The sequence below is a fragment of the Rhinichthys klamathensis genome, unplaced genomic scaffold (assembly GCF_029890125.1).
Source record: "Rhinichthys klamathensis goyatoka isolate OS25496 unplaced genomic scaffold, OSU_Roscu_1.1 h1tg000444l_1, whole genome shotgun sequence".
Lineage (NCBI taxonomy): Eukaryota > Metazoa > Chordata > Actinopteri > Cypriniformes > Leuciscidae > Rhinichthys > Rhinichthys klamathensis.
This window is the reverse complement of record NW_026606939.1, coordinates 122749-147500: the sequence shown is the minus strand read 5'-3', so window position 1 is coordinate 147500 and position 24752 is coordinate 122749. Positions and strand designations below refer to the sequence as shown.

General features: G+C 36.7%; 3 protein-coding genes across 3 annotated transcripts; 1 reads left to right on the top strand and 2 right to left on the bottom strand.

Annotated features, from left to right (window-relative positions):
- Positions 1-912: 912 nt before the first annotated feature.
- Positions 913-4389, top strand: pde12 (phosphodiesterase 12). The gene is made up of 3 exons (XM_056236301.1): positions 913-2223; positions 2802-2880; positions 3866-4389. The coding sequence occupies exons 1-3, from the start codon at positions 925-927 to the stop codon at positions 4315-4317; spliced, it is 1830 nt and encodes a 609-aa protein (XP_056092276.1). The 5' UTR covers positions 913-924; the 3' UTR covers positions 4318-4389.
- A 959-nt stretch (positions 4390-5348) lies between these two features.
- Positions 5349-19360, bottom strand: LOC130071466 (ADP-ribosylation factor 4-like). The gene is made up of 6 exons (XM_056236310.1): positions 19001-19360; positions 18647-18727; positions 17893-18002; positions 8760-8831; positions 7688-7813; positions 5349-5708 (listed from the first exon to the last, which is right to left on the bottom strand). The coding sequence occupies exons 1-6, from the start codon at positions 19065-19067 to the stop codon at positions 5622-5624; spliced, it is 543 nt and encodes a 180-aa protein (XP_056092285.1). The 5' UTR covers positions 19068-19360; the 3' UTR covers positions 5349-5621.
- Positions 19361-21871: 2511 nt separating this feature from the next.
- LOC130071468 (ADP-ribosylation factor 4-like) lies at positions 21872-23059 on the bottom strand. Its single transcript, XM_056236312.1, has 6 exons — positions 22949-23059; positions 22686-22766; positions 22467-22576; positions 22288-22359; positions 22064-22189; positions 21872-21963 (listed from the first exon to the last, which is right to left on the bottom strand). The coding sequence occupies exons 1-6, from the start codon at positions 23013-23015 to the stop codon at positions 21877-21879; spliced, it is 543 nt and encodes a 180-aa protein (XP_056092287.1). The 5' UTR covers positions 23016-23059; the 3' UTR covers positions 21872-21876.
- Between the last annotated feature and the right edge of the window lie 1693 nt (positions 23060-24752).

The following is a 24752-nucleotide window of genomic DNA, read 5'->3' as shown; positions in this document are numbered from 1 at the left end:
TTGTTATATAAACCTGTATGAGGCTCTTTCTTCTGCTAAACACAAAAGAAGATATTTTTTAAGAATGTTGGTAACCAAACAGTTTTTGGTCCCCATTGACTTCCATAGTATTTTTTTTCTGTATTATACAAGTCAACGGGGACCAGAAACTGTTTGGTTACCAAAATTCTTCAAAATATCTTCCTTTATGTTCAACACAAGAAAGAACTTCATGCATGTTTAGAAAAGCTTGAGGGTAAGTAAATAGCTAATGACAGAAATTTCATTTTTGGGTGACCTATCCCTTTAAAATTCACGATTTCGTATCAATTCTAGCTTATAGAGGGGATCTTAGATCATAGCATTTAAAGGACATCTATATATAGTGTATTGTATAAATAGCCAATTTATACTATGCCAATTATTATAAATATGATTATATTCATGTTTTGTATGTGTTTTTCTACGTATTATAGTAGCATACTTAACTGTTGGATGTTGTTATTGCTTTTTTACTCTAATTTGTATTCCCTTATTTTAATCTTTTTATATTTATTCATTCGTTTGTTTGTTTTTACACCGTTTTTTTCCTCTAAACTTCCACGCACTTCCACAGAAACGGCTCGAAAACTCCTGGTTTAGAGGATACCACGCAAATGGTGTAGTAATATTCTAATATAATAAAGTATTAATTCAAAGGAAAGTAAAACAACATCTACAAAAAATAATTTAAAACAGAAATAAATATAACGAATCTAGTTCTCCGAATGATAAGGATACTATTATAATATTGAGATCAGGGGTTTCGTTACTAATCGTTTTCGAGGACACAGCACGTTAATCGCGATATAGTTTATTAATATAATAAAGGATTTAATTGCAGTGGGATTAAAGAGAACATTTAATTTCACCCAATTCGCCTTAAAACGTGTCGAATCTAGTGTTATGAATAATCAGGAAGGTTTTCGATCACGGAAGCCACCGGTAGTTTCTCGCAAGGTCCTCATGTTGAGTCGCGTGTCATTTGCAAGTAAATTATTACTTTTCCGTTATATTCCCCACTTTTCAATCCCAACCCATAGAAATCTCTTTACCGCCCGGTTTGATATGAATATGGAGAGATGCGTAGTTAGATGTTTGCCGTGTGAGTCCAAACTGACCATCTCGTTTAATCTCGACGGCAGTAATAAACAGATGCTGCGCGAGCAAACAGAACCGTTAGGGAAAGTTCTGTCTCGAATAGCGTCCGGCATCATCAAAACACGAAGCAAAGCGAGAAGATTAAAGCAAAACAAAGGGAAAAGTGAGACTCCGGAAGTGGATAAACCCCAAATCAGTCTGTGTGTAAATGGAGATCACGTGTCCGTGGAGACTGTGAACTCTGATGCGTGGCTGGATGGGGCTGTGCTTCATGTGGGGGATTTGAAGTACAAAGTGGAACGCAACCCTCCAACATTCACTGTATCCGAGCTGCCATCGTCTCTAATGTCCGGGTTTCCAGTTTTTCCCAAGCTGGAGATAGAGTTTGGAGATCTCAAGGACTGTAAGTTCATATGGCTCAAGGAAAGCTCACCGAATGCCCAAATGAGAGGAGATCCAGACTGCTGGAGGGAGGCAGGACATGAACGTGTGTTTACGCCATCTAATCTAGACATTGGTTTAAGGGTGATGTTGAAATGCACACCAGGGAATGGATCCAAGTTTGGGGGACCCAAGGAACTGGTGTCTTCAGGTGCAGTTGAAGCCGGTCCAGGAACGTGTACCTTTGACAACAGGCACATTTACACTCAGAAGCTCACCGATGATTCTTCACTGAGGGTTGTGTCTTATAACATCCTTGCTGACGTCTACGCTCAGACTGAGCTTTCCAAAACGGTGTTGTACCCTTACTGTGCACCATACGCCCTAGAAATGGACTACAGGCAGAATCTGATCAAGAAGGAGCTGTCAGGGTACAACGCTGATATAATTTGCCTCCAGGAGGTGGATAAGTGTGCTTTTTTAGATAGTTTATCTCCTGCGTTGGATGCTTTTGGGTTGGAAGGGGTTTTCAAAATCAAGGAAAGACAGTACGAAGGTCTGGCGACGTATTTTAGAAGGTCAAAGTTGAAGTTGCTGGAGCAGTTTGATGTCGTGCTGAGAGAGGCCTTGACGGCTGATCCTCTTCATCGGGAACTGTTGGAGAAAGTGTCCACCAATCCCAGCTTGAAAGAGAAGATCGAAACCAGGTCAACAGTGTTGCAGGTATTTCACTGCAACAGATTAAAGACCTTAAATCAATGATTTGACTCCCATTGTCCAAAAGGGCTCCAAGACTTTTCCAGTTGTTTGGGATTTACTGGATCGGGGTTAAGGATTTATTATTTTTTATTATTTAGCTTAAGCTTGGTTTAATGAAGAAGAAACAAAAGTACATTTATTTTATGTGTATATATATCTCATTTATATTTAACATTTTTTTTTATATACACTAATAGTCATAAAAAAAAGCTTTTACCCTTAAGATTGCATTTATTTAATAAAAAAATCAGTAAAACCTTTATTAAAATGTAAATTAACTATTTTTCTATTTTAGTAACATTTCAAGTATTATTTATTTATGTGATGGCATTTCTCTTAGTTTTATTTATTTTAATCTAATTTAATTTGTTTCAATGTTAATTTTATTTATTTATTTTTTCTCTCTAATTTTTTCACCCAAAAGTATTTCTTTATTTTGATTCTTTTCTTCATTTTTAGCTTATTTTAATCCTTGTTTTGTCTTGCTTCAAATTGTATCTATGCAAAACCAACAAAAATGCATCGCTTGCCCAATTTCTCAGGTGACCATTCTGCAGTCGTTATGCGACCCATCAAGGATATTGTGTGTCGGAAACACACACCTGTACTGGCATCCTAAAGGTAAGCATCAATGTGAATGGAATGACTTGATTTTAATTCAATTCAGTTTAACCATATTGTTTTATTTAGACAGGGAATGATCCATGTTAACATCAGTAAATTATGGAGTGCCACAAGGGTCTGTTTTAGGCCCTCTGCTATTTTCAGGGTTCCCACACCTCGGTTAACTTGAAATTCAAGGACTTTCCAGGTCCAATACCCTCAAATTCAAGGACTTAATGTTGGGACACATTTGTTGTGTCCGACAACAAACGTTGAGGTTCCATCATAGTAGTTTTGTGCGCACGTGAACGTCATGGCAAACGTACGACACAAAGTACCTCACGCGGGAAACACTAAACGTAACGCGTAAATCAAGCAAGCTAGTATGCATGATAGGCCATGAAGTGTTGGCAAAATATTAATTTAAATATTTATAATATAATTTAAATAATATAAATATTTGTATAAAATACAAATAATATGGAATTTTTTCCAGAAAACTCCTTGCACAAAATAAATTAAAGCACTTTCAAGGACCTGTATCCATGTATGTTTATTGTCAAAAACTCTCCAGGGCCTTGATTTTTATTTTTTTTAATTCAGATTCGCAAACTTTCAAGGACCCGTGGGAACCCTGTATTTTGTATAAACATGCTGCCCCTTGATAATATTAAAGGTGAGCTTCAATGTGAATGGAAGGTGAACATGATTTCACCAAGTTCCACATGTTCCTGGATCAACATCTTTGTTTATTTATTTGTTCCAATCAACCAATCAGATTTGAGGGACAAGTTTACAGTTTATGTCAAGTTTAGGCTTAGAACCAGGGTGAAGTACTTAAACATCAGTGTTATTCACCTATCATTACCCTCTGATTTTAGGGAAAAGTTAAGGGTAGGGTTAGGTTTAGGGGTAGGGATTGGGTAAGGACTACATTTACATTACTTGGCAAAATCACGGTGACCGTGAACGTGAAGGGAATGACGTTCGATTGTGTTTCCAGGAGGAAACATTCGACTGGTCCAGATGGCTGTGGCCCTGAAGCACATGAAGCAGGTGGTGACGGAGAAGCATCCCGGAGCCAGGCTTATATTCGCGGGGGATTTCAACAGCACGCCCTCCTCCGGCCTCTTCCAGCTCGTCTGTCAGGGATCCGTCTCGGAGAATCATGACGACTGGGCCTCCAATGGCCCAGAAGAGCAGATCCAGGCGGGACTCACTAACCCGTTCCAGCTGGCCAGCGCTTGTGGGGTCCCGGCCTACACCAACTACGTCGGCGGCTTCCAGGGGTGTCTGGACTATATATTTGTGGAGCCGCATGTGCTACAGGTGGAGCAGGTCATTCCTCTGCCTAGTCACGAGGAGGTCACGACCTCTCTGGCCCTGCCGAGCGTCTCGCACCCGTCTGATCACATCGCGCAGGTGTGTGACCTCAAGTGGAGAACAACTGACTAACATTTGCTTCAAATGTGTCCATGCACATCAATCATCAAATGCATTTGTTTACTTGGACCATATTATAACTAAACAATTTGAGCTTTTAAATGATCAGATTTTCATTTCAGCATTGTCTTTGTATTTATCATATATAGGTTCATTCTCACTTGTACAATTTAATATTTATGATGATGATGAATTATTGTGTGACATTTATCAAATGACTATTGACTTGGAGATATTAAAAGCGGTATTTAAAAATGATTGTTTTTAAATTCTTCACTAAATTTTGTGATGTTGCTTAAACTTTGCTTTTCAAACTGGAAGAATGAAAATGGTTCAGAAAAATAACTTAACTTAAATAATTGTTTGGTTTCATGACTCTTTAAAGCATTAAACGATGACAGTTCATTTCTTTCTTCAAAAGCGACAGGTTATGAGCCTTTGTTAATACACAACCATACAAGTGATGCATTTCACACTTTTATTCATTATGTTTTTATGCATTTTAAAAGGGAACAGCTAGAAGATTCCTAGCATTGAATATTTTCAAAAGCTGGGAATAAAAACAGTTGATTATGGTCTTAAATATTCTGAACAGGTTTATTCTCAATTTAAATGGTAAATCAAAAGCAGGTCAGGCAAGTGCGATCACATAGTAAAGCACAGCGCATTTAAGGCAATTGTGATTACATACATAATAAAAAGGCTGCTTATTTACAACGTCAGACCAGTTCCTAATATAATCCTATGCATGTTAAAAGCGTTAAAACTAATGCTTAAATCAATGCATTGCCAATCTCTTAAGTGTGCTATTATAAGAACAATCTTTTATTTATGAAATGCATGCTTCTCTGAGAATCTTTCCTTGGATGTATGGCATGCAAACGTTTGGGAACGATGTATTTGGAATGAAAAAATTAGAGCTTTTAAAAAAAAAAAATCTCATTATTAATGCTTGATGTGTAAGTACAGATGTTAAGTCTAGGGCGTACTGCAGTACACTTACTGTAACAAAAAATCCAGGGCTACTGCAAGAGCTCCTTAACAAATGTAGTAGTTTTCATACTTTGGTCAAATCTATAAGATTATATATGGCTACATACATCAAGAGGAATGAATCTGGGAGAAATGTCAGTCAAGGTCAAAGGTGCAACGAATCAAAATAAAATGTTAAAATGCACTGCCAAAGATTGACATCAGCAGGTGAATTTTTGGTAACAATCCATTGAAAATGGTACATGAACAGCTTCTGTGACAGATCAATCCACTAATCATGTCCTTTGGAACAGCACACATCCTGTTTGAACAGGAAGTGCAGTTTAGCGTTTGGAGAGCTGCTCGGAAAGCCAGTCTAATCCCTCGTATAAACCAGTCCCTTGAGTCGCACAGGTCGCCTGGACATACCACTGATAAAGAGAGAGTGAAAAGGTCAATTTTAACATATTCTTACCAATTATAGATATATAACTGGTTGAATTGAAATATTCACAACTTAAATATTTAACCATGTTGAATTTCAGCCCATAAAAAAATGCAAGCCCTAAAAATACAATGCATTAAAATCCAAGCATGGTTAATGCAATGCCTATTTTTTTCAAGTAGTGCAATTCAACAGGCTTTTTTGTTTCAAATTAGGGCTGGTCCGAATACCATTTTTTGAGCTTCGAAGCTTCGGTAGTAATGAACATCGAATATTCGAAGCTTCGGAATCTCTACATAATATCTGTCTGTCTGTCCGTTTGCATTTTGATTATTTCGAGAACCGTTCATCCAAACGACTTCACAAGGGAGTGCAGTGTCGTATTTGGTGCAATATAGATATAGACAGGCGAGACGCGACACGTTCAGAATTAATAAACTTTCAATAAACTGCAGAAAAGCGCGAGCAGAGCTTATATGCTCCAGGAACATTGCACTAGTGATATAAAACACACACACAGGTCTGTTAACTTAAGCAATATTTTTAATAAGGTAGTCTAATATTTTTCTCACTAACAAATTACTGACACGTAGGGTAGATTTAAATAAAGAAGCGGCGCGCCTCTATATGCTCCGAGAACGGACACTGCACTAGTGATATAAAACACACACACACACACACACAGGTCTTTTAACTTATGCAATATTTTTAATAAGGTATAGTCTTATAATATTTTTCTCACTGACAAAGTAGGGTAGATTTAAATAAATAAAAACGAAATTTAAATAAATAAAAGATAAATTTAAATAAATAAAAACGAAATTTAAATAAATAAAATATAAATTTTAATATAGAAAAACTAAATTTAACTAAATAAAAAATGAAATTTAAATAAATAAAAAATAAAAACGAAATTTAAATAAATAAAAAATAAATTTAAATAAATAAAAAATAAATTTAAATCAATAAAAACAAACTTTAAATATAGAAAAACGAAATTTAAATAAATAAAAAATAAATTTAAATAAATAAAAAATAAATTTAAATCAATAAAAACAAACTTTAAATATAGAAAAACGAAATTTAAATAAACAAAAAGAAATTTAAATAAATAAAAAACGAAATTTAAATAAATAAAAACGAAATTTAAATAAATAAAAACGAAATTGTGACGTCCCAGTAAAATCTCAGTCTCCTATATTTCGCAGTAGATTATTTTAGATTGATAATAACGTGTAAAAAGGATAATACATTTTGTTTCTATTATTCTATTTTCCACAATGTCAAAGCAACGCAGCTTAACCCAAAACACAAGCTCAGGCATGCTCTTCTGTCCACACACACTCCGCTGCTCTGCGCTCTAGCCAGAGAATACTCCCGTTGCAGGAACACTTTTAGTAGTCCAAGTACAAGCAAATATATTTATTAAGTAGCTATGACGAAGTTATATGTTAAGTATTATATTTCACCAGATTTTATAGTGTAAAACATATTCAAGCGCGAATGAGAACCGTTTCGAGGGGGTTGCCAGGTGTGCAAAAAAACCCCCACGAATATTCGAATGTCACATTTTCAAATCGAATACCAACCCACCGAACGAATATTCGAATATTCGGGTCCAGTCCTATTTCAAAAACATATGGCATTATTTTACTTCCATACAGAGTTGTCAAAACATACACAGACCTGTGACAAATCACACACAAATCCCATGAGCGCGCGACTACAATCAGAGGCGTTTACGATTCCGCTCAAAGCGTCACGTTTTTAAAATTCAAAGTCGGTACTTTTTGACAACTCTAATAACAGATACATTAGGCATTTAAATGAATGATGAAACTTCATATTACACGTATCTGATTCATGTATTTGCTCAAAGGTAAATACATCATAATAACCAAAATTAAATGGAGCTTATAATTATGCATAACTATTATAATAATATTGCACATCAAGCTTACTCACAGTTCTGCTTCGGAGTGCTTGCAATCCAAGTTTGTCCGTCATCTCACTGATGGGCATTGCATTTGGTAAATCTTGTTTATTAGCAAAAACCAGCAGGACGGCATCTCTCAGTTCATCTTCCTGAAGCTGTTGAATTTTGAAACAGAACTACTCATAAACACGTCACATTTACTGATGATCTGTGCACAATAAAGCAATCGTTTTGTCAAAATGCCCCAATTATGCTATTTTAAAGCTCCCTAGTTTTGTTTTGGAGGTCTGCTACAATAGGTTCATATGCATCCGGGGTCAAAAAACATTTACATTTTCTCATAATATACATTGCACATCATCTCATTTCTCAAAGAGGGAGTGAGTCTGGAATTGCTGAAGACTCGTTTCAGCAGTTCAGAATCGAGACGAACTTTATTTATCGTGCAGTTTGATCTTTAAAACTTTTGCAGTTTGTAGAACTTTTACATTCACAAAAAAACAATATTACTCACTGCATGAAAGGTAATATTCGTAAAGCCTAATAGCGGCACTTTAACAGGGTTCCTACAGGTTTCTTCAAGTTAAATTCAAGTCTTTTTAAGACCATTTATATAAAAAAGTATTAATACCCATTTCACGTCCCTACCAGCAAAGAAAAACAAAATCCTTGAACTTGTGTTCATTTATTTTTCAAATGTGGAATGGGTAAAAGATGATAAGCCAAGCAGGTGTGAAAAATAAAAACATTTCAGAAGGCCACAAGAAAGTTTGCCGAACAATGTTAAGTTGTTTTTTAACATTATCTAGCTACTTATTCCATGCTGGGAATATGGGGAACTGAGAGACCCCTGAACAATAAACATCGAAAATCATAATAATCGTGGTTGACAAATGAAACTTTTGAGGAAAAATACAATACGGAAAAGTTACATACAGCACAATTTTTAAGACCCAGACATCAAAATTCAAGGTCTTTTTAAGGTATTATTTACAAATTAATAAATTCAATGCTTTTAAGGCTTTTTAAGACCCCGCGGGAACCCTGTTTAATAGTTACTCATGTGTTGTACTGCCCCAGAAATGTTTTTAATCTCCTCACCATCTTCTGAAGCTCTTCTGCTGCTTCTTGTGCTCGCTCGCGATCGTTACTGTCCACAACGAAGATCAGACCCTGAAGAAACAACAAAACGCATCACATTCAGAGTGAAAACATCCGTCAGAAAATATAAAGCACAAGCACAAAAGACTAATTTCATACACGTTGCATGCACACAAATCTGCATCACATTGTGTCAGACTCAGACTATTATATAATTATTTGAGATAATCACAATAATTTTGCAGTTTAAATTTCAATCACATTTTTTACCAAAGAATATAAATAAATAAAACACTGTTGTAAAGTACACAAAGATAGTCAAAAGGTCTTCCTTCATATGAAATGAGGGTTTGTTGGTTATATCAGATTAAATTATATTATATTATAATCATATAAATATTAATTTTCACAGCATTAAAGTAAACCATATGGGCCTATTTTACAATAATGTTTATTATATTATACACTCACCTAAAGGATTATTAGGAACACCATACTAATACTGTGTTTGACCCCCTTTCGCCTTCAGAACTGCCTTAATTCTACGTGGCATTGATTCAACAAGGTGCTGAAAGCATTCTTTAAAAATGTTGGCCCATATTGATAGGATAGCATCTTGCAGTTGATGGAGATTTGTGGGATGCACATCCAGGGCACGAAGCTCCCGTTCCACCACATCCAGGGTCCGAAATTAACTTTTTGGCTCACCTGCCACGGGGACTGGTAGATGAAAAAAATCCACCAGCCAAGCATATTTTTTACCGGCCAAAATAATAAACAGCCTTTTTGCGTCACACATACATTAATTTATATATAGGCTATATTTAAACATTTTTGTCATATTTCTGGTCTATTATTTTCCATTTTTACTTTTATTTACACACATATTACACAATTTACACACATTAAAATAATATTTTTGTGGTGGTGCCTATATGAAAATAGTTCTGTACAAATTAAATGTATTAATTGTATTTAATAAAATATATGCAATAATAATATATTATAATTATTTCAAAAAAAATATTTAGTTTTACTCTGCCTATTTTTTTTTACTCCATTTACTCTGACTGATCCGATCAGTAACTGAAGGACTGGAAATATCAGTTGTTTTAACCATTCATTAAAATGAATCGGTTCAAATGAGTCATTAGTTCGCGAATTGGACGTGTCATTATCGGATGTGTTCGCGTTGTGTGATTATCCCGGCAGCTAGGACATCCCACAAGATTTGTGTCAACACAGAAAACATTTAATCACTGGATAGGTTTTTTCGTTTATTTAAAGTGTGGTTTATGTCAGCTGAATGTGCAGAACGCTTCAGAGAAGATAAGGTATTTTAGCACAATTCACACCCAGCGGTAATTCAGGAAAAAATATATCCGAATGCTCCACATGAAACTATGGTCTTCCGACCTTTTACCATCGTGTTGATTTATTTTGATTATATGTGACAACAAGGAGAGAGAGCAAGACAGCGCTAAGAGAAAGAGTGCGCGCGCGCGACCGGGGCTCTCTCTCTGCTCGTGCTTCAGTTCCGCCCTGTCACACGCACTACTGTCGTCTACATTACTCACAGATCAAATAAGAATATGGCGGGACAAAAAATTATCTTTGGAGCAGGAGCATCGATAAGAGGACTCGTTAACGTTAACTCGTGACATTACTATTTTGGTATGAACATTCACCCGCCAGTGGGGCGGATAGCCTTTTGAGATTTATTCGCTAAACGGAAAATCTACCCGCATTTGGCGCTTGGCGGGTGTTCATTTCGTACCCTGACCACATCCCAAAGATGCTCTGTTGGGTTGAGATCTGGTGACTGTGGGGGCCATTTTAGTACAGTGAACTCATTTTCATGTTCAAGAAACCAATTTGAAATGATTCGAGCTTTGTGACATGGTGCATTATCCTGCTGGAAGTAGCCATCAGAGGATTTCAATTTCAATTTTCAATTTCAATTTATTTATAAAGCACACATAAACACAACTTCCGTTGACCAAGGTGCTGTACACAGAAAATAGTAAATTAAAATAAAACAACCACAGGGCAATTGCTTCAACCTTTAGTTTGCATACGACAGGTCAAATAAAAATGTCTTTAATCTCACTTTAAAGATAAGCAGGGTTGGTGCAGCTCTGATTTCTGGAGAGAGGCTGTTCCAGAGTCTAGGAGCAGCACTAGAGAAAGCCCTGTCTCCTCTAGTCTTAAGTTTAGTTCTCGGAGCCACCAGAAGGCCTAGGTTCGCAGACCTAAGAGCTCTAGGTGGTTGATGGACAGTCAATAAGTCCGTGAGGTACGATGGAGCCATCCCGTTTAACGACTTATATACTAATAATAAAACTTTAAAAGTAATTCTATGGCGCACTGGTAACCAGTGCAAAGACTTGAGGACAGGAGTTATGTGTTCTCGTTTCCGAGTTCCTGTCAGGACTCTTGCAGCGGCATTCTGGAGTATTTGGAGGCGGTTGATGGATGACTCCCTGATCCCCATATAAATTGAGTTACAATAGTCCAGCCTGGTAGAGATGAACGCATGTATAACTTTTTCTAGGTTCGAGACTGAGAGAATAGACTTAATTTTTGCCTGGGTTCGAAGCTGGTAAAAGCTTGATTTCACCACTTGATTGACCTGTCTATCCAGCTTTAAGCCACTGTCCAGTATCACTCCCAGGTTTTTAACAAAAGGCTTAACATATGGAGTCAGGATACCCAGATTTATGTTTGTTGTATCATGTACACTGGAAGGTGTAAACACTATAACCTCAGTCTTGCCCTCATTCAAACTCAAAAAATTTAGCGACATCCATGCTTTCACATCCCCAAGGCAATTGGCCATCTTTTCTAAAGTCATTCCGCGGTTAAGAGGAAAATACATTTGAGTGTCATCTGCATAGCAGTGAAAGTTCAAATCATATTTTCTAAAGATAGTACTCAGCGGAAGCATGTATAAAGAGAACAATATTGGAGCTAGTGTGGAGCCTTGAGGAATTCCACATGTTAACTTTACTGGTGCAGATCGGTAGTTATTAATATTAACTGAAAAACTCCTGTTAGTAAGATAAGACTGGAACCACTGTAGGACTGGGCCTCTAATGCCCACTGTATGTTCTAACCGTGAAATCAGGACATTGTGGTCTATCGTATCAAATGCAGCACTTAAATCCAGGAGTATCAGTACTACCGAATCGCCAGAGTCAGTGGCCAAAAAAATGTTATTAAGCACCTTCACAAGGGCCGTTTCTGTCGAATGAAATTTTTTGAAGCCAGATTGAAATATATCATAAATTTTGTTTTCATTCAAAAACGTTTCAAGCTGACATAGAACTATTTTATCTAAAATTTTACTTAAAAATGGGAGATGTGAAATAGGTCTAAAATTCGATAGATTTGATGAGTCTAGATTTGGCCTCTTTAGTATGGGTTGCACAGAAGCATGTTTTAAACGCTCAGGGACCACTCCCAACTCAAGGCATTTATTTACGAAGTGTAGAAGTGTCGTACTAATTACATTGAACACTTTTTTCACTAGTCGTGCAGGGATAGTGTCTAACGGTGACCCTGTAGGTTTTAACTGCTTCACCGTGTCATTTAAAACAGTCATTGTAATTGGTGTAAACTTACTGAGTATTCCGGTATACTTTAACTGACCTGCGGGATTACCAGTGGTCAGCTGCAAGTTATTTCTAATACCAGCTATCTTATCTATGAAGAACTTGCAGAACCGCTCACACATGGCCACTGACTCATTAGGATAGATAGACACAGCTGGATTTGTAACAGTGTTAATGATATTAAAAAGAACTCTAGGATTGTTGTGGTTCTTATCTATGAGAATAGAAAAATAGTTTGCTTTGGCCACTTTCAACTCTTTTTGATATTTAAAAAGAGAGTCTTTTAGCATCTCATAAGAGATCTGTAATTTATCTTTTTTCCATTTCCTCTCCGCCCTTCTCCATATCTGTCTCAGGGTTCGAGTAGTATTATTAACCCAGGGCTCAGGGATGGATTTTTGGTGTTTTATCCTCAGAGGTGCTATGTCGTCTAAAATTGTGCTACAGGTAGAGTCAAATTTATCAAATAATAATCAGGATTGGTACATGGTGGCCATAAAGGGATGGACATGGTCAGAAACAATGCTCAGGTAGGCCGTGGCATTTAAAGGATGCCCAATTGGCACTAAGGGGCCTAAAGTGTGCCAAGAAAACATCACCCCCACCATTACACCACCACCACCAGCCTGCACAGTGGTAACAAGGCATGATGGATCCATGTTCTCATTCTGTTTACGCCAAATTCTGACTCTACCATCTGAATGTCTCAACAGAAATCGAGACTCATCAGACCAGGCAACATTTTTCCAGTCTTCAACTGTCCAATTTTGGTGAGCTCTTGCAAATTGTAGCCTCTTTTCCCTATTTGTAGTGGAGATGAGTGGTACCCGGTGGGGTCTTCTGCTGTTGTAGCCCATCCGCCTCAAGGTTGTGCGTGTTGTGGCTTCACAAATGCTTTGCTGCATACCTCGGTTGTAACGAGTGGTTATTTCAGTCAAAGTTGCTCTTCTATCAGCTTGAATCAGTCGGCCCATTCTCCTCTGACCTCTAGCATCAACAAGGCATTTTCGGCCACAGGACTGCCGCATACTGGATGTTTTTCCCTTTTCCAGTCCCTCCAGAAAAACGCGATTATGCGATCGCTGAATTCAATGCAAAATCAGCCAAAGTCCGCATATTTATGCGGGGGTCGCATTTTTTCAAATACTCTGCAATTTCGCCCGCATAAATTGCTGATTTCCGCGCAAAATATGCGGGGCTTGCATGATTTCATAATCCCCGCATTTTCGTCGCCAAAAAGTCACATATATCTTAGCAGAAAGTTGGAAAATGTTGCGTTTGCTTCACACAAGAGCAGCCACTTCCCCCTGTTGCCATGGGAACGTTATGAAGTGAAGTAATTACGCGACGTGAACATCATTGAAAAGCTGTAAAACAGGAGCACACTTTATTTTTAAATATTTCATTTATTCATTTTTACTGAAGTTGTAGCATATTCCTCTAGTAAAGCTACAGAACTTGTTTGACTCATCAATGTTTTGTAAGTTTGATGTGTTTATTAAGGTCTTGTAACGCGTTGTGTCGGGAAGAAAAATAGGGATAGCTCACAGCTGAAGTTATTGCAGAGGCCAGACAGACTCACGGAGGCGATTGCTCGCACTTTATTCCCAAATCGAACTCGTAACTGTCTGTCACACGTTCTACCGTCCACGTCGTTACTTAATGAACAAAATAAGATAAAAGAAGTAGCATCAAACAGAAATTACCCGCACACATGGGGTGTTCGAGGCGCATGGCACATACAATATAATACTGCAGACAGTTAGACAGGGAGCGCGCAACTCTTAAAGGGGCCACACCTTATTTCCACTCGATACAGTCTGAAATAAAACAAGATGAGAAATAAAATATTTCCAGAACTTTCTGTGATGTAGTATGTTTGCTTATCATAGGAAGTAATAAGAAAGGACTCTTTACATTAAGGTAGCAGCCTAGTGAGAACAGGGTGTTCACTTTTTTTCCCTCTTTTTCATCAAACCGCAGTTTTTGCAAGTTCCCGCAATTTTTGCAAGTTCCCGCAATTTTGCAAGTTCCCGCAATTTCATCGCAAAAAATTGCATAAATATCCCGCATATTCCATCGCATTTTTAAAGAAAACGGGCCGCGTAATCAAGGATTTTTGCCCGCAACAATCACAAAAAAACTCTGGAAGGACTGCTTTTCACACCATTCTTTGTAAACCCTAGAAATGGTTGTGCGTGAAAATCCCAGTAACTGAGCAGATTGTGAAATTCTCAGACCGGCCCGTCTGGCACCAACAACCATGCCACGCTCAAAATTGCTTAAATCACCTTTCTTTCCCATTCTGACATTCAGTTTGGAGTTCAGGGGCCTCATGTACAAAGACTTGCGTTGAATTCATACTAAAACATTGCGTACGGACAAAGCTGTAAATGTGCGTACGCACAAAAAAAAACAGATGTATGAATCTCTGCGTACGAAGGATCCCACGCATATTCTCTTTGTACATCCCAATTAACATAAAATTGAGCGCACATGCACGAGCACAACGCCCCACCCAGTCTCCTCCCCCAATTAAATTAATTTAAATATGGTAATTAGTCCAATTTGGCAAAAGAAACCTGCAAGAACATGGCTAAAGCAAGCAAGAAACGAAATTTCACTGAAAATGTCTTCTGTGTGAAAGTGTAATTTATTCCTGTGATCAAAGCTGAATTTTCAGCATCATTACTTTAGTCTTCAGTGTCACATGATCCTTCAGAAATCACTCTAATATGAGGATCTGATGATCAAGAAACATTTTTGAGTATTATCAGTGTTGAAAACAGGTGTGCTTCTGCTTCATATTTTTGTGGAAACCGTGATATAGTATTTTCAGGATTCTTTAATGAATAAAAACTTAAATCAAACAGATATAGAAATCTTATAATCTTTTGTAACATTATAAATGCATTTACTCTCACTTTTAAACAAATTCAATGTGTCCTTGCTGAATAAAAATATTACTTTCTTTTTTATCTTTACTGACCAAATTAATGAAGTTTATTTTTTATTCCTAGTTAAGCCAACGCTGCCATTGCTAGACGGGTTGTATCAATTTGCGAGGAACGCACATTCTTACGTCAATTTTACGTTGATACATGAGGCCCCTGGAGATTGTCTTGACCAGGACCACACCCCTAAATGCATTGAAGCAACTGCCATGTGATTGGTTGATTAGATAATTGCATTAATGAGAAATTGAACAGGTGTTCCTAATAATCCTTTAGGTGAGTGTATATCGCAATTATTTGTGACAGTTAATCTTTAGCATTAACATTAATTCATGAGTAATTCATTAGCAGTAATTCATGATCGAGTGAAATCACTTGCCTTTAACCTCTTAACCTTCTCCAGAGCGTCGGCGCACTGAAGCGTTTTTTTTTTTATTTAGTTCAAATATACTATCAGATTTAATGTTGTACCTTGACAAACTATACATCATTAAAAAGATATAAGACTCAAGATTCAGTATTTGACAACTATTGTATTCTGAGAAACTTATAGTGACAGTTATGTCTTAATTTGTGTCAGGAGTTATGAAATGAAAAAAATGAGTCGATACCTTTAATATGAATTATGAGCGTCAGCTGGTCCATTCATAAAAAACACTCCGTGCTGTCGTCATGACAGCGATTCACAAAACAACGTCCCTGAGGGCTATTAGCTCAACAATGTGCAGATGTGGAGAAATATTGATATATTCTCATAGATTCACATCATATTTCTATAGACAGGAATAATATTTATTGAATTTATACCCAAATGCGTCGATGTAATCATAATGATCGCTTCTTACTGAGATGTGCTGTGTTTTCCATTCATACCAATAGCATGGGGGCGCTATTATGTCCAATAAAAGTCCATAATATGGATCATGAAGAAGACCCATAGTCATGTGACATTCCAGGACGTCACTGAGTGATACAGAAAGTACAGAGATCGCTGTAACATGCAGATAAAGATGTTTTGAAGACAATAAACATGATTGCAATGATATTTGAGTTACCTGTGTTCTTCAAGCCATGCCAGGTATTTCATAATAATAGATTATATTTATAATGTAATGCTAATCGATATAGATTTCATCATCGTTCAGAACACTAAATAATACATTTTCTGTCTGATTTTTTTTTTTTATCTGAAGCCAAGTTAGATCACAGAAGATTATTTAAAACACTAGACTTGCGTTATATAGTGAGTTTGGAGCGCAAACATAGTTTTAATCTCATAAATGGTCGTGTATTGATGGTGTGCTAAGCTAACATGCTAGCGAGCCCAGGCGCACCTGCCACGAGCAGTTATTGTTTTATGATTTTTTTCTAAATAGGAATGCTTACTGAAATGTTTCAGTGCATTTGATACCAGTTTCAAATATTTAGTGAGAACTTCGATAAAAGAAATTAGGGTTTGAAACCCTATGAATAGCTTGTGAATAGCCAGTCGTTAGTAGCTATAATGCAGACAAAAGAAATGCATATTTAGAGCCATAATAACCAGTCTGGAGAGGTGTAAATGTGTGCAGGGGAGACTGAGACTGAATGGGGCACCACAAAACAATAGAGACATTAGACTGAATAGATGACTCAGAAGATGACTAAACATCAGTTTGCTAATAGAGTCTAATCAAAATAAAGTAATTTGACATGATCTTGAAAAACATTTAACTAAATACAGAGCTTTATACTTATCATTTTCAGATTTTAAATATAAAATGGTCAGACATGTGGCTTTAGCTGCAGTGCATTTCTAGATTGCTCCAGGGCCAACTTCAATTTTATTTTCATGAAGATGTTTCATAAAAATAAATTTCTAATAACTTTACAAAAATTTGAAGCTATTTAAAATTGTTTTTTTCATTATGACAATAATTAATTCTACATTTACAATAAACAACCAGGTGTCAGCTTTCAAATGAGATCATACTTGTGCTTTTAGTGCAAAGGGTTCATGAACTGTATCTGTTTTAGTTTGGGTATGTCATTTCTGGGGATTTTTCAAAAGTGGGCTTGAAGCTTAACAGGTTAAGGGACTTTGGTATGAGTAAATGTGGAAATTAACATTAAAGATTAAGAAATGCTTTATGAGTATTTTTCATTGTTATTTCTAATGTTAACAAATAAAACCTGTCGATTTTCCATTATGAGTGAATTGATGATCCATAATATGAATAATATCAAACATCCAGCAAAGAAAAAGAGAATTACATGAACAGAAGAGAAACTGTTCTGTTCTCCAAATCAAACTCTTGTAAAGGCCGTGCCAGTTCAACTTAATCCTAATAGAAATACCAACATCCTCTACAAAGAACATCAACGGCATCCAGCCAAACTATAGCTACACATCGGTAGTTGTTGTTCTAGCAGCTCACAAGGCTGGACGATCAAACTCAATCAGAACGGCCATGGCAGAATGAGCAATTCTTTGGCTGGAATGCTGCAACTCCACTGTTGTTTGACTATCTTAATGTGTGACGGGACGTCCTGCTGTGATGTGAGGACATCCATGCATCTGTTTACCTGGGTATTCTGGAAGTAGTGTCTCCACAGAGGCCTGATCTTATCCTGACCACCCACATCCCACACGGTGAAGCAGATGTTCTTGTATTCGACCGTCTCGACATTAAAACCTAAAGGAATCACACAGGGTTGGGTGCGTTAGCATTTAAGAGATGCAGATTTTTGCAGTTGTTCGCATCAAGATAAGAGTTTCAGGGTAATAAATCAATGGCAAATATCACAAAACCTGTCAATGTATGAGTCATGAAAATAATGTAACAATGGAAAAATCTTCAATGCTTCATTTCCTTGAAGCAAAATATCCTTTTGAAGGTAAATATTTTACTTTAAAATTAATGTTTTTGTGAGAATATCTCTTAATTGAAGGTATACTTATTATAATGTCTACAGCAGTGGTTCTCAACCTCTCCTGCAGGGACCCCCTGACACACCATGTTTCTGTTTTAACCCTGAAATGGCACACCTGATTCAATTAATTGAAGGCTTAATGAGTAGTTGACTAATTGATCAATTAACTAATTCCTACTTCCTACTCTAATAATGACTCATTAAGCCTTTAATTAATTGAATCAGGTGTGCCATTTCAGGGTTAAAACAGAAACATGGTGTGTCAGGGGGTCCCTGCAGGAGAGGTTGAGAACCACTGGTCTACAGGATATTAGCACCGCATCTCTTCGCAAATCTTTCATACATAAATTCATAAGTTTTTGGTGTCTCATTTGTCTGGACTGATGTATTTGATCTGTTATCTTACCTATAGTTGGAATTGTTGTGACTATTTCTCCCAGTTTGAGTTTGTACAGGATTGTGGTTTTCCCTGCTGCATCCAGACCAACTGAAGGAGAACAGGAAACAAATCACGTCAAACACTTTGGAAAACTTTGCATGATAAAATACTTCCTCCTATTCTCTTGGAAACAAAGTAAACACCCTAAAACGATACGTGACTTATTTTACTATCATTTTAATTCATTAAAAATATTAGACTTGTATAGAAACAGCTTGAAAAACATAATTTAATGGAAAATATCAACAGCAAAATATACTTTTACTGTACACAAAATAGCCAGTTATCTAAGCTAACTCACAAAAACAGTTTCCAACTCACCCATGAGAATTCTCATCTGCTTTTTCCCAAACAAGCGAGAAAAGATGCTTGAAATGGTCAAACCCATGTTAAAACAGTTCAAAAACAACAACAAAAGTGTAAAAGTCAAACAGTTCTTAGAGGAGTGAAACTATCCGCTAGCGCTTTAGCACAGCAGCTTCCAGCACTGAAATATCAACAACCTGCTCAAACTCCAGTCCACATCAGCCGGCAGAACAACGCGTTCTTCTTCTTTGCGTTTTATTTCACTTTCCTCGCTCTTTTCTTCTCTCTGTCCAGCTGGAAGTGTGTTTAGTGCAGCAGTTTGAACGCGAATGTTTCTTCACACGTCAGACTTATTTTCGCAGCAGCTCCAACGCGGTCGAAATGACGTCACCGGTGCCACGTCACGAAACACCGATGAAGAGTCCGAAGACTTCAGACGTCAATCAAGTTTGTGATTGATCGTTTGTGTTTACCCACATGTGTGATCTTTTAGTTTAAAATGTTCAAACAGACTGAAACCTGCTGAACATTCATGAATGCAATGGGATATAAAATATTATTACACATGGTGACCTATTTGTTTTGTACTTTGTTCTGTTTTTTAACTTTTGTTTTATTTTTTCTTCTTTGAACCTTGTTAAACTAATAAAGAGAAAAAAAATTATGACCTATGTTAAATTATACAAATTTGTATGACCGTATCTATCTATCCTTCAGTCTATCCTTCTATCTATCCTTCCGTCTATCCTTCTATCTATTTATCTATCTATCCTTCCGTCAATCCTTCTATCTATCTATCCTTCCGTCTATCCTTCTATCCATTTATCTATCTATCCTTCTGTCTATCCTTCTATCTATTTATCTATCTATCCTTCCGTCAATCCTTCTATCTATCTATCCTTCCGTCTATCCTTCTATCCATTTATCTATCTATTCTTATGTCTATCCTTCTATCCATCTATCTATCCTTCCATCTATCCTTCTATCTATCTATCCATCTATCTATCTATCATCTATTTATCTATCAATCTATCTAATCATCCATCTATCTATATCATCCGTTCTATCATTATCTTTCTATCTATTCCATCCATCCATCCATCCATCTATCTATCTATCTATCTATCTATCTATCTATCTATCTATCTATCTATCTATCTATCTATCTATCTATCTATCTATCTATCTATCTATCTATCTATCTATCTATCTATCTATCTATCTATCTATCTATCTATCTATCTATCTATCTATCTATCTATCTATCTATCTATCTATCTATCTATCTATCTATCTATCTATCTATCTATCTATCTATCTATCTATCTATCTATCTATCATAACTGAGCAAAAAACTATTTATCATCCATTTTTCTATTCTGTTTACAGTTTTTCTCTGTCGCTTTGGTGCATTTCTCACATCACTATTTACATTTGCACAACAGTTAATGCAGTTCTCAAAACAATTAGTACAAACTGCAAAACCTAGTTGATAACCTGCAAAAGCGTGTCACTTGCTCAAAATGGATAGCTCATTCCTCAAAAGCAAGTATGCATGTCAATGAAAGTGTCAGTGTCATCAAGATGAAAAGTCCTGACACCATTGTTTCTGAACAAGATAGTCAAATGGCTTTGTCATGTTTTCATTAGCAGTTTACTCTGTAAATGTTTTCCAATGCAAAAAAAGTCAGATCTTGGTGACACTACCTGAAAATGCTCAAGACAGCACATACTATTTGCACAGCCATTTGAAAACTACAGTAAAGTTACACATTATTTAGTGAGGTAACTGAGTACAAGACACCAAATATGTATGTTTCACATTTTTACTGCATATGCTCTTTGCAATTCTAATTTGTTCACAGCATTGTGCAAAAGAAATACACCCTTATTTACAACAAACATAAACTCCCTTTGGATAGAGCTGTGCACAACTGTAAACAATATTGCAGTACATATTGGAACTGAACATACACCATACATAGTACTGTAAATCATTCATGCACACCCCTTCTCATCAGTGAAAGCTGAGGTTCACCTGAGAGAAATTGTTCAATTTAGGATAAAAAAATATATTTTAAAAAAAAGATAAAACATTTTTTTTAATTTACTTGACAGATTTTGACAACTAGTTCAACATTTTTGTATGTGATGACTCAAGCAATGAAATGAGGACTATTCGTTTTATATGGAATGACTATTCAGCATTCAAAAGTATAGTTAATTTTGACTGACATGACATAAGCAAATGATAATGTTATAAAACAGCAGAGAGTTGTATGAAAGCAATTGATGCATGTCCAAAAGCATTTGCAATTTGTTGGAAGGAATGAGAAACTGCTACTATGATGTGCACAAATGACTAAATGTTGTGGAGGTTGAACTAACTGTTGTGCAAATGTAAATAGTGATGTGAGAAATGCACCAAAGCGACTGAGAAAAACTGTAATATATATATATATATATATTTTAAATGAGAGTGAAACTAATGTTTGTAAATAAATACAGCATTTATTCTATATATTTTAAAGGCACAGATCAATATTACAGGCAGACATCAGCTCATCCAGAACACACACTAAAACAAGTCAAACATAACTTATAACACATTAACAGTACATTAAATACAGTTGTAGAACAAAATAATAGTGCATACATAGTACAGCAGTAGTGCATCATTTATAAATTCAGTAATATACATTCTGTATTTGAAAGGCACATATTGAAGGTGGGCAAGTCCATGAACATTAGAAGAACCAAAATTGATTTTATGTGGTAAATTAACTATACCGAATTTACTGAACTAGAATTATATATAAAGACATTCCATGAATTTCTCAAAATTAAAAAATATGAAACATAATATACACATTCAGTTATGATTTAGTGTTTTATCGTTTGGACAGTTGATCCGAGAGCCAATCCAGTCCTTCATATAAACCTGATCCTTGAACCGCACATGTGGGCTGAACGAACCACTGAGAGAGAGAGAGAAACACATGTGACCTCACACATCATCAGCTCTATTCTGCTCATCTGCATTGTGTGTGTGTGTGTGTGTGTGTGTCTCTCACTCACCTGTCTTCCTCTCAGTGTGTGTAAACCCAGTCTGTCTGTCAGCTCAGAGACGGTCATGGCTTTGGGTAAATCCTGCTTGTTAGCAAGAACTAACAGAACAGCGTCTCTCATCTCATCCTCCAACAGCTGAAAAGGTTCAAATGGATTTGATGCTCGTACACAATATTACAAGACTGTGATTATACCGAACTAGTGTAATATATCTGATGATATAGATGACGTACCATCATTTTTAGTTCCTCTGCTGCCGTTTCAATCCTCTCAGGATCACTGCTGTCCACCACAAAGATCAGACCCTGAATCACACACACACACACACACACACACTGAATGTCCACTCCATTTTCAAAGCTATAACTGCAAAATCATACTGCATAATGACAAGTTTGTGTTAAACTCTTACCTCAGTGTATTGAAAATAATGTCTCCAGAGACCTCTGATTTTGGTCTGAGTACCAACATCCCACACAGTGAAAGAGATGTTATTATAATCTACGGTTTCAACATTAAAACCTAGAGAGGAAAGAGTTGGATATTTAATAAAAATTGATAATCAGACAGTCCACATAAGGCAGTTAGACATGACAAATGTATTTATTTAAATACATAATATTTCTCTTACCAATAGTTGGAATGGTTGAGACAACTTCACCAAGTTTGAGTCTGTAAAGGACTGTTGTTTTCCCTGCTGCATCCAGACCAACTTGGAGAAGAAATATACATTTATTTCACAATGGATTCATAAGTAAAATAATCAGACCTATTTCATATTATTAATATGCTAATTTTTTCCATGTGGGCTAAAAATTATTCAAGAACATAACAACAACAAGGGCTAAACTGTAAGACTTTAAACTCAAAGTGTGGATAAAAATATGTACTCACCCATAAGCAATCTAATCTGCTTTTTCTCAAAGAGAAGAGAGAAAACACGGGATAAATAGTTACCCATGTTTAGCTAAAGACAGAACAACTGTTTTCGAGAATTTGGTGAAAATACGGGCCACTGCCTATCGACTAGGCTATAGTTAAAGGCTTGTATTGGTAATAATAGTGTGTATTCAGTGTGTGTGAGTGTTTATATACCCACACAGCAAAAGGACTCCGCGGCGGATCTACCGCGGAGGTATCGCGGCTTCCGGAACGGACCCGCGAAACGGACCCGTATCGGCGTCCACTTGCTCGCAGTGACGGATCCGCAACGAAGGCGGATCGCGGACCCGCCGTGGCTCCGCGCTGCATCCGCTCCGCATCCGCCATTAAAACCTTACCTCTGCGGCGGGTCCGTTTGGGACCCGCAAATTAATACATACATCCGCCGCGGACCTGCAACGGACTCATAAAATTCTGGCTCATCTGGCCCGGGTCCGTTTTGGACCCGTTTATCTCATTTTTAAAATCCCTTCTGTTCTTGCTGTAGGATAAACTAAACTATAGGATAAAACCAAAAACTATAGGGCTAGCCTAGGCTAGTAACTACAGCAATATAGACCTAAGCTTAAATCTGCATCGCCTTGTATTTTTAACCTAACAATATTGTAAATAGGCCTAACATAAAAGTTTCGATACAAGACATCAATTTACTGTACAAAAGTAATCACTACTCAATGGAAATATAAAACTGACATTTACATTTATGGAAAGTTATAGGTTATAGCCTATTCTGGTTTGTTAAGTAGCCTATGTGGGCCAGGCTAATCTACATTCATTTTGTGGTCAAAACCTAATTTAGTGCTTTATAGGCCTAGGTCGGTGTAAACATAACATATTTTATCTATTAGGCTACAACTTCAATGAAATGCTGCACTATGTACAGCTAAAATATCAGAAAATGAATAACTGGTGAACAACAAGAAGTTCAAAAAAAAGATGGTTTAATGTTTAATCATTTCTCCTATTACTCCTATTACTCAGTTTGTGTGGATGGAGGCGGGACACGTCTCCTTGTTGCCCGATCTGTAGCCAGGTTGAACCACCTGATAGCATGCTTGGTGACCTGTGCATCTCCGCATCTGTGGCTGACCGCGTCACCGAGTTTTTTCTCACAGCACCTGTAATCAAACAGACAGATATTAACACAATCATAAAATTATATTACATACTGATTAGTTAACACATCTTCCTTAGTAGTTAACAGTAGTGACTTAAGTGTTAATAAAGAATCACCTAATTCCTTATTAGTTATGCAGTAAGTAAGAAACAGTATTCTAAGGTGTTACCATAAAGTCAAACAAGTGTTAAGAATCAGGTTTCTGAGAAATATAAATATTGTAGCTTGGTCATGTACCGGTCTGAAAGTAAGTGGCTTTCCTTGAGAAAGGAAGTCTGCATATTTGCAGATAAAAGCACCACAGTCATTTCCATTTGGCTGTTTGGGAATTGCCTAGAAACAAAATTCCAAGTAAGTATAACGGTAAACAAATGGGCACAGTTTAAAGAATATTTGTATAACTTATTATATGAGGGCATGCATACGTTGGTTCTTATTCGGCCGATGGTCCATCTGGAAGCCTCAAAGCAGCAGGCTTTTTTGATTTTGTTCTCCTCCATGAGGTATTTCCTGTTAAATAATCACACGAGACATGCATACATGCCTTCAAAGCCGTTTGAGGTTAAAACCAAAGTTGTAATTGGACATAACTCACAACAATATCTGGCAGATCTCATCATGTCTCTGACCATGGAGTCA

What these genes read in the sequence shown, in the direction of transcription:
- pde12 (XM_056236301.1), top strand. Translation starts at nt 925, where the DNA reads ATGAATAATCAGGAAGGTTTTCGATCACGGAAGCCACCGGTAGTTTCT. An exon ending in CCAGGTCAACAGTGTTGCAG is followed by an intron (nt 2,224 to 2,801) that starts GTATTTCACTGC and finishes CCAATTTCTCAG; the next exon opens with GTGACCATTCTGCAGTCGTT. An exon ending in CCTGTACTGGCATCCTAAAG is followed by an intron (nt 2,881 to 3,865) that starts GTAAGCATCAAT and finishes TTGTGTTTCCAG; the next exon opens with GAGGAAACATTCGACTGGTC.
- LOC130071466 (XM_056236310.1), bottom strand. Translation starts at nt 19,067, where the DNA reads ATGGGTTTGACCATTTCAAGCATCTTTTCTCGCTTGTTTGGGAAAAAG. An exon ending in CACAACAATTCCAACTATAG is followed by an intron (nt 18,003 to 18,646) that starts GTAAGATAACAG and finishes TGATTCCTTTAG; the next exon opens with GTTTTAATGTCGAGACGGTC. An exon ending in ACTACTTCCAGAATACCCAG is followed by an intron (nt 8,832 to 17,892) that starts GTAAACAGATGC and finishes TTGTTTCTTCAG; the next exon opens with GGTCTGATCTTCGTTGTGGA.
- LOC130071468 (XM_056236312.1), bottom strand. Translation starts at nt 23,015, where the DNA reads ATGGGTAACTATTTATCCCGTGTTTTCTCTCTTCTCTTTGAGAAAAAG. An exon ending in CTCAACCATTCCAACTATTG is followed by an intron (nt 22,577 to 22,685) that starts GTAAGAGAAATA and finishes TTTCCTCTCTAG; the next exon opens with GTTTTAATGTTGAAACCGTA. An exon ending in ACACACTGAGAGGAAGACAG is followed by an intron (nt 21,964 to 22,063) that starts GTGAGTGAGAGA and finishes TCTCTCTCTCAG; the next exon opens with TGGTTCGTTCAGCCCACATG.